This window comes from Rhinatrema bivittatum, chromosome 8 (genome assembly GCF_901001135.1).
Source record: "Rhinatrema bivittatum chromosome 8, aRhiBiv1.1, whole genome shotgun sequence".
Classification (NCBI taxonomy): domain Eukaryota; kingdom Metazoa; phylum Chordata; class Amphibia; order Gymnophiona; family Rhinatrematidae; genus Rhinatrema; species Rhinatrema bivittatum.
This window is the reverse complement of record NC_042622.1, coordinates 267,492,060-267,501,270: the sequence shown is the minus strand read 5'-3', so window position 1 is coordinate 267,501,270 and position 9,211 is coordinate 267,492,060. Positions and strand designations below refer to the sequence as shown.

The 9,211-nt window shown below is 50.5% G+C and overlaps 2 protein-coding genes across 2 annotated transcripts; one reads left to right on the top strand and one right to left on the bottom strand.

The window, feature by feature from the left end:
- Positions 1–3,563: 3,563 nt before the first annotated feature.
- On the bottom strand, positions 3,564–4,126 carry LOC115096328 (histone H2B type 1-M-like). Its single transcript, XM_029610783.1, has one exon. It carries the CDS (start codon positions 4,046–4,048, stop codon positions 3,713–3,715), a length of 336 nt encoding a protein of 111 aa, XP_029466643.1. The 5' UTR covers positions 4,049–4,126; the 3' UTR covers positions 3,564–3,712.
- A 165-nt stretch (positions 4,127–4,291) lies between these two features.
- LOC115096327 (histone H2A type 1-E) lies at positions 4,292–5,277 on the top strand. Its single transcript, XM_029610782.1, has one exon. It carries the CDS (start codon positions 4,346–4,348, stop codon positions 4,736–4,738), a length of 393 nt encoding a protein of 130 aa, XP_029466642.1. The 5' UTR covers positions 4,292–4,345; the 3' UTR covers positions 4,739–5,277.
- Positions 5,278–9,211: the final 3,934 nt, after the last annotated feature.

Here is a 9,211-nt window from a genome sequence, read left to right as displayed (position 1 = left end):
ATTCACGTTTTAATGTACTCGATAGCCCAAGGACATTTTCGGAAAGAAAAGGCAGGGACTTTTGTTTTCTCTCGAGTTAGTGCAAGAGGAGGGGAATGCTGCAGTGCTGTGTCTGGGGGAGAAACATTTTGGAAACGTATGAAGCTATCCCTGTCTGTGTACATCTCTTGGGATTCTGGAAAGCGGCAGTGTGAGTTCAGAGAGCCCGCTGCCCCTCCCAGCTGCCGTAACAGGAGAGTTGGTATAGCAGAGCCAGGGTGAAACAGGAGTGGGGACCATTGGCTTAGCCCACGTTCATTGCCCCTGCAGAAAGCTGACCGTATATCAGTGCTGTAGGAGCAACCGTTGGAAGTATCTGCTGAAATTAAGGATTGGTAAGGGGCAGAAGAAGAACCGTATTCGGAGAGGGACTCCGTAGGAAGGGGGTATAGAGCTGGGGAATAATCATGGAGTGAGGGAAGTTCAGTGCCTGCCAGACATCGCTTGCTGGAGCAATGAGAGAGGGTTTGAACATCATTGTACACCTGCATCGGTTAGGGTTGAGTTAAAAAAAGATCGGGTTAGGTCATTTGAGGGGAAAGGTCTTGGCTAAGTAGACCCAGGCTGTGACGCCAGACATGCTTGATCTAGAGAGAAGATAATTATTCTTGGCGATCTTCAAGTCCATCATCCAAAGGTTGCTGCAAGGACATTGTTGATTGATAGGATGATCATCTTGCTCCGTAGCGAGGGACAAACTGAGCCGCTCCTGGTTTTACCCCATGGCATGCAGGGAGATGCACTTGTCATTGTCCTGCCTTTCGTGGGGAACTCAGGAGTGGCTCAACTTTGGCCCTGTTTATTTGAGCTGGAGTTGTTTCTGGGGGAATATAAGGTTCTATAAAAGAGGATGACTGTCTTTCATCTCAGAAAGGTATCATGTGAAATGCTACTGTAACCAGCATTTAAATTGGCATGTTCTCCATACAAGACACCCTGGCTCAACATCTGAACCTATGTGGGTAATTTTTTAACGGTCTGCATATTTTTGCTGGTAAATACAAACATATATTACACCAGTTCTCAAAGTAAATATACCTGCATCAGGGGGAATAGATAATAGCCTCATCAACATGCATTTACATGTGATGATCGCTATTACCTATGAGTGCGACTGCTAACCCCCGTTTTGCATCGGGGGCTATAGATGCGTGTCCCATCCCGCATTGAGCCGTGCACTGCATCGGCCTGTTAAAGCCTCTATGAAGATCTTTCCTTCCAACCTCCCAATCCACCCTTTGATCTTTAACTAATTTGTTTGTTTGGTGTGCCCAATCACTTGGGGACGCCATTAAGCTTAGCTAATTTTGCTCTTCGGCCTCAAGGTAGAGGTTCCCTTCATGAAAGAGGAATCTGTGGTCAGCAAAGATGCAAGGAGAGGATGACTTCCAGCCATCCTGAGAGGGAGGAAAAGATGGACCCCATCCAGGGCCCACAAGCAGCTGCTGAAGAATTGGGGGAGTTAAAAGGTATCACCTAGATACTGCAGGAGAGAGGAGGATACAAGGAGGAGGGAGGAAGGAAAAGGCTACATACCGTATTTTTCGCTCCATAAGACGCACTTCTTTTTCCCCAAAAGTGAGGAGAAAATGTCTCGTGCGTCTTATGGAGCGAATATTAAAAAAAAAAAAAATTAACTACAACCCCCTAGCCTCCTGACCCCCTCAAGACTTGCCAAAAGTCCCTGGTGGTCCAGCGGGGTGCCCGGGAGTGATCTCCTGCACTTGGGCCATCGGTTGCCAGTAAACAAAATGGTGCCAATAGCCTTTGCCCTTACTATGTCATAGGAGCTACTGGTGACATTGGCCGGCCCCTGTCACATGGTAGGAGCAATGGACGGCTGGTGCCATCTTGTGCTCCTACCATGTGACAGGGGCCTACCAATGACACCAGCAGCCCCCCTGTGTCATAGTAAGGGCAAATGCTATCAGCTCCATTTTGAATACTGGCAGCCGACAGCCCAAGTGTGGGAGATCGTTCCGGACCACCAGTGACTTTTGGCAAGTCTTGGAGGGGGGGGGGGGGGTCAGGAGGGTGAGCAGTTGTCGTTAATTAAATTTGAAGGGTTGGGGTGGGGTTTTGTTATTTTTGTGTCCACGAAAGAGAACGATAAAAGTTTTCTGATCTGGGGAGTGGACTGAAATGGCCTTCTCCAGACCCGAAAATGAAACAGGGACAAAATAAATTATATGCACACCCCTAATTTGCTCCATAAGACGCACAGATGCCCGGGAACAGAGCTGGTTTAGCACACCATTTTTTTTTTTTTTAATTTTCCCCCTCTGAATCCTAGGTGCGTGTTATGGTCAGGTGTGTCTTATGGAACGAAAAATACGGTAAAACCTAACAATCTTTGATGCTTCACCAACATTGGAAGGGAAGTACTCAACTTGCCCAGTATCCAATGGGAGGGAAGAGATCAGTCACTAAAATAACAAAGTCAACTGGATTTAATATCCAAACTTGAGAGACTGTAAGAAGTAACTAACTAAACAAGCACTTGAACCAGCTTGAAAATGAAGTACGCAACTCTTTAAACTTTAAATCATCACTTTGCACCTTATCGGCAAAAAAAGAAATGTTGGAAACCAAATAACTGCCATGTATTATTGAATAGTGACTCATTGCCTCTTTATACTGTTATCATCATTGCTGTGTGCAAGTTTAAGGTGGGAATAACCAAGTGCAATGTGAAGGGCCTTGAAAGGAAACTCAGGTCCCGGAAAACCTGGAAATACGTCTGGAACGAGTATCTGGATTCAACTCTTCCGAGTTCAGGGAATCAGTAGTGATGGTCTCTGATCCCAGCCCCATGCTGGAGAATAAAACTGGGGACAGAATAATAAAGTGATCATTAAACCAGTTTTTTTCATGCTTTTGGCTGTAGATGGGATTTCTGTTTCCTTCAGCCTGTTAGCCATCGTGGATGCTCCAGTTAACGGAAGGGACAAAAAAATGTCAAATTCAAATTACTTGAACAGCAAACTATCCAATTCAGTAATTCACCGGTTCAGAAATAATGGGCGCAATGTTTGAAAGTGTAGGATAGGAGGTGCAGGAAAGTTTATAGCCCCTTCTCTAGTATTGATTTACCGGATTAGTTTATCTGCTGCACTAAAATCAAGCGAACAAAGCCGCAGTTTGACAATCCCGCTCTGAGCAGGGGGTAGGAGAAAATCTTTTATTGGTGATCGGAATCAAACTGAAACCAGTGCAACTATGAACCTCCCAAGTTTATTCTGGGAATTTGCCTTAAAGACTGAAGCTGCTGCTTTTAACTTTGGAAATAAGCTTATGAATACCGGGATCTATCTACACATTTAAGACAACGCACCCGAATCTACAAAACCAAAGCTCTTTTAAGAGTCGCACACATTAAAAAAATAAAAAATTAACCCGAGGTTTTGGATCAGCAGCCAAGAAATAAACCTGTTCTGTTAAAACGGATAAACCCCAATATTTTAAAGACTAAAGAAAATGCTGAAAAACCCCTCTCCCCCTAAAGTGAAACTAACAGCAGCACATAAGAAATCCGTGTATGCTTTATTGTACCAACGCATCCTCTTTGCGCACTTCTGCAGTGCGCGAAACTAAAGCTCTGAGCTGGAGAAGGTGGGAGGCTCTGAAAGGAGGCTTTGGGCTCTTTTTGTGGCCATGGACGGTTTCCCCCCCATTACTGGGAGCCGGGGGTCCTTTGCCATCCAGCCCCGGGCAGCAGCAGGCGCGCGGCGGTCTGGATGTCCCGGGAGGTGATGCTCGAGCGCTTGTTGTACTGCGCCAGGCGCGAGGCTTCCGCGGCGATGCGCTCGAAGACGTCGCTCACGAAGGCGTCCATGATGTTCATGGCCCCGGAGGAAATGTCCGTGTCCGGGTGCACCTGCTGCAGCACCTTCTGCACGTGGTCGGCAAAACCCTCCTGGCGGCTTCTCTTCCGCTTCTTCCGGCTCCCGCCCCCCTCGCTCTCGGAGCCCTGCTTAGAAGCGGGGGCGGATCTGGTGGCTTCGGGCATCCTAACGGCCTCATTACCCGGGAACAAAGAAAGCCGCGCGCACAGACTGCAGCACGGAGAGAGCGCGCCCAGCCCCGCCTCTTCCTTTTCATTGGCTGCAGCGCAGGGGGGACGTCAGCAGGTTGCTAGCGGATTGGTCCCTCAGCAAAGCTATTATGACAAATTTCACAAAAGGCAGGTTTGCCAGCCAATCAGAAGGGAGATGCAAAAAAAAAACAAAAAACCTTAGGACGGGAATAAAGTGCTTCCGGTGGGGGCAGGGCGGGTCACTTCTTGCCTCCGAGACGCACTTGCAGGATGTCGGGGCGCGGTAAACAAGGCGGGAAGGCTCGCGCCAAGGCGAAGACGCGCTCCTCCCGGGCGGGGCTGCAGTTCCCCGTGGGCCGCGTGCACCGGCTGCTGCGGAAGGGCAACTACGCGGAGCGCGTGGGCGCCGGCGCCCCGGTCTACCTGGCGGCGGTGCTGGAGTACCTGACGGCCGAGATCCTGGAGCTGGCCGGCAACGCGGCGCGCGACAACAAGAAGACGCGCATCATCCCGCGCCACCTGCAGCTCGCCATCCGCAACGACGAGGAGCTGAACAAGCTGCTGGGCCGGGTCACCATCGCGCAGGGCGGGGTCCTGCCCAACATCCAGGCCGTGCTGCTGCCCAAGAAGACGGAGAGCCACAAGGCTGCCAAGAGCAAGTAGCGCGCGGCCGAGGCGGAGGCGGCTCCCATTTATTTTCCGTGGATGTTCTGATGCAGATCGGCAATTGGTTATTGCGCTATTAAACGTGGGCTCCCCTCCGCTTTCCTAACCTCTGTGCTCCGAGTTGCATTTGTTACCTTTAGAGTCTCTGGTTTTTTTTCTTTCTTAGGTTAGATCTTTAGTCGGGATAAAGCATCTTTCGTATTTGCCACTCACTGACTGCCGCTTAGTCGCTATTTTTCAAATCGGACTTAATGGATTCTTCAATGAGACTTTTCAAAGGAAGCTGGAGAGAGGCAAAGAAACAAGGAGGAGGCCGCCTTTCCTACTTCTCTGAATGTAGCTTGAACGCCACATTTTAATGTAGGCAGAGTTTGTCTTTGTAACGTGAAAACTATTTTTATGCTTTATCTAAAATACTCTTTCTTTTTCCAAGAAACTGTGTATACGTTATTATGCTCATAAGCCTATTTCTTATATTAAAACTAGTCGTTTCAGTCTTCAGGGTCAAATCGTAGAATAAAGTGAGGGAATTGTGAGTTGCATCGCCTTCAGTTTGAGTCTGAAACCTGATTAAAATCTGCTCAGTTGGGGGGCCTGATTCAGCAAGGTATTTTCCCATAGAGCACAGAATGGGAGAAAAGCCTTAGTGCAACAGGCAGTTGGAGGGCAGAGTTGGGTTGGTTAAAGGTTGAGGCAGCGATCCTGAATAAAGCTCCCACCTATCTATAGCAATATATTCAGCTACTCAATAGAAAGAAGGCAACTTGAGTAGGCAGCGCAGACTTCACAAGTTTCACTGCACCTGCGATCCTGAACCTTTAGGGCCAGCCACATTGTCTGTAAAAGGCCAATTACCGAATTAGTTAATTGAGGAGGAGCACCGACCTTGAACATTGTGGGGCGGATTTTCAGAGCCCTGCTCGCGTAAATCCGCCCAAAACCGGGCGGATTTACGCGAGCAGGGCCCTGCGTGCCGGGAAGCCTATTTTACATAGGCCTCCCGGCGCGCGCAGAGCCCCGGGACTCGCGTAAGTCCCGGGGTTCTCCGAGGGGTGTGTGTCGGGGGCGGGCCCGGTCGTCGCGGCGTTTCGGGGGCGTGTCGGCAGCATTTTGGGGGCGGGTACGGGGGCGTGGCTACAGCCCGGGGACTGTAGCCACGCGGTCGCAGCCCGGTGCGCAGGAGGCCCGCTGGCGTGCGGGGATTTACGCCTCCCGGAGGCGTAAATCCCCGCACGCCAGCGGGCCAGAAGGGAGGGGAAGGTGAGGGGAGGGCAAAGGGGAGGGGAGGGCAAAGGAAAGTTCCCTCAGAGGCCGCTCCGATTTCGGAGCGGCCTTGGAGGGAACAGGGGTAGGCTGCTCGGCGCGCGCTGGCTATACGAAATCGATAGCCTTGCGCGCGCCGATCCAGGATTTTAGCGGATACGCGCGGCTCCGCGCGTATCTACTAAAATCCAGCGTACTTTTGTTTGCGCCTGGAGCGCAAACAAAAGTAGGCTATTCGCGCTCGCTTTAAAATCCGCCCCTGTATATTTTAATGCAGGTAATGGGCAGCTTTTTCATCCTTCTCCTCAATTTTATATTCAGTAAGGGGTAGATTTTCAAAAAGCGCGAATAGGCCTACTTTTGCTTGCGCATCAGACTCAAGCAAACGTACGCTGGATTTTAGCAGATACGCGCGGAGCCGCGCCTATCCACTAAAATCCTGGATCGGTGCGCGCAAGGCTATTGATTTTGTATAGCCGGCGCGCGCCGAGCCGCGCTGCCTACCCCCGTTCCCTCCAAGGCCGCTCCGAAATCGGAGCGGCCTCGGAGGGAACTTTCCTTTGCCCTCCCCTCACCTTCCCCTCCCTTCCCCTACCTAACCCACCCACCCGGCCCTATCTAACCCCCCCCCCTTACCTTTGTCGGGGGATTTACGCCTCCCGGAGGGAGGCGTAAATCCCCCTCGGAGAACCCCGGGACTTACGCGAGTCCCGGGGCTCTGCGCGCGCCGGGAGGCCTATGTAAAATAGGCTTCCCGGCACGCAGGGCTCTGCTAAAATCCAGCGTACTTTTGCTTGAGTCTGATGCGCAAGCAAAAGTAGGCCTATTCGCGCTTTTTGAAAATCTACCCCTTACTGAATATAAAATTGAGGAGAAGGATGAAAAAGCTGCCCATTACCTGCATTAAAATATACAGGGGCGGATTTTAAAACGAGCGCGAATAGCCTACTTTTGTTTGCGCTCCAGGCGCAAACAAAAGTACGCTGGATTTTAGTAGATACGCGCGGAGCCGCGCGTATCCGCTAAAATCCTGGATCGGCGCGCGCAAGGCTATCGATTTCGTATAGCCAGCGCGCGCCGAGCCGCGCAGCCTACCCGGAGGGAGGCGTAAATCCCCGCGTGCCAGCGGGCCTCCTGCGCGCCGGGCTGCGACCTGGGGGCGGGTACGGAGGGCGCGGCCACGCCCCCGGACCGCCCCGGGCCGTAGCCACGCCCCCGTACCCACCCCCAAAACGCTGCCGACAGGCCCCCGAAACGCACCGACGACCGGGCCCGCCCCCGACACGCCCCCCTCGGAGAACCCCGGGACTTACGCGAGTCCCGGGGCTCTGCGCGCGCCGGGAGGCCTATGTAAAATAGGCTTCCCGGCGAGCAGGGCTCTGAAAATCCGCCCCTAAGAGTTTTGAAACTAGAAAAAGAATTAAAAGCTGGAAAAATACAAAGTGCTTGAAAACATCAAAGATTTAGAATAAGCAAAGATAAATTTGGGAAGCAGACAGCTTTGAAAGATCTAGTATTAGAGAGGTTTGTGAATAAAATCCCCCATTGGAAAAGAGCTCTCTGCTGCCTGTAGCTTTAAGGGTGGACAGAGAAAAGGCTGCCTGACCAATTTCTGCATGGAGTGGGCTTTTCAAACCTTGCACATTAATACTAAACTTGCTGCAAACGTTTTTTATCATAGATTTGTGTACTGTTTCTAAATGACAGTGCACCTAATAACATTTTGCACTTTTTTAATGCAGTTTACTTAAGTGTATTCAAAGAACACACCTTACATAATAGAGAAAGCATGTATGATAAAGGAATACAAAACATATTCAATACACAAAAGTTTTGACATCCACCTGTATCCCTTTTCTGAGGGACTTTACTGTTGCTTGAGGGTACACCCAAAAAGTTATAACTGGGCTACTTCTCCCATCACTTCCTCATGTCCTGGAGGAAAGGAAAACCTTGTAGGTCCAGGTAGTGAAATGGAGCAAGTTTGATTCAGAGTTTATTGGCCCATTTAGTGTTACTATGGGCCTTATTTTCCAATATCGCATTGGTAACGCATTAGGGGGTGTTACCAATGCAAATGAGGCTTCTTTCGTGCAGTGGGGAAACATCGTGTGCGGCGATGTTTTCGCCATTCGCGAAAACATTAGCGCCGCATGCGATGTTTTCCCAGTGTGTGATGATTCTTTCAGTCTTTTATCGCGGTGCACGATAATTGCCGGTTTCTTTTATCGCGGTGCACGATATTTCAATAGTCCCAGACAGCCTGTTTCAGGCTCCTGGGGGGGAGGGGGAGAGAGAGAGAGAGAGAGAGAGACTTACTATAGTGCCTATGCCCTACATAGGTATTTTAACCCCTATAGGAGGGCCACCTACTAACTCGGGGTAGGGATTAGGTATGAGCGTCGGGGGTTGGGGGCCACTTTCGCATTCCACATGAGACCTACGGACAGAACAGTGGTCTCTAGTGCAGATTTGCTGGCTGTCGGAGTGAGGACGCTCACTCCAAGAAGTGGTTTGGGCAACGTTCTCTCTACCTAGCTTGATGGACACTCTACCTGGGCAACAACATGCTAGGTGGAGAGAATGTTGCCCAAATCTCCTCTTGGAGTGAGCGTCCTCACTCCGACGGTCAGCAAATCTGCAGTAGAGACCACTGTTCAGTCCGTAGGTCTCATGTGGAATGCGAAAGTGGCCCCCAACCCCCGACGCTCATACCTAATCCCCACCCCGAGTTAGTAGGTGGCCCTCCCATAGGGGTTAAAATACCTATGTAGGGCATAGGCACTATAGTAAGGCTCTCTCTCTCGCTCTCTCTCTCTCTCTCTCAGGCTGTCTGGGACTATTGTGGATGGCGGTAATCCTTTTCAGGCCCGTAACGCAGTCCATAACGCGAGGTTGGAGTTGTAGTTATTAGCCGCGATAGCAGCCGCGCTAACACTGCGGCTGTTTCGCCGCACACGATACACAGGTTCCCGCTTTACATATGCTCCGCCCCAACTCCGCCCCCTGAATACCAAATGACTAATTTGCATTCGCAAATCGCGTTAACAGCTGTTAACGCGATTTGCGAATTTATCGCACGCGGTAAAGTGCTTGGAAAATGAGGCCCTATGGCTGCAGGCTAATTTGAATGCACATTTTCATAAAGTAGAATGCACAGAAAATTTAGAATAGAACGTAAGGGGTAGGTGTAGGGGGGGTATAACT

Excerpts from the sequence above, each read along its gene's own strand:
- LOC115096328 (XM_029610783.1), bottom strand. The coding sequence starts at position 4,048 with ATGCCCGAAGCCACCAGATCCGCCCCCGCTTCTAAGCAGGGCTCCGAG.
- LOC115096327 (XM_029610782.1), top strand. The coding sequence starts at position 4,346 with ATGTCGGGGCGCGGTAAACAAGGCGGGAAGGCTCGCGCCAAGGCGAAG.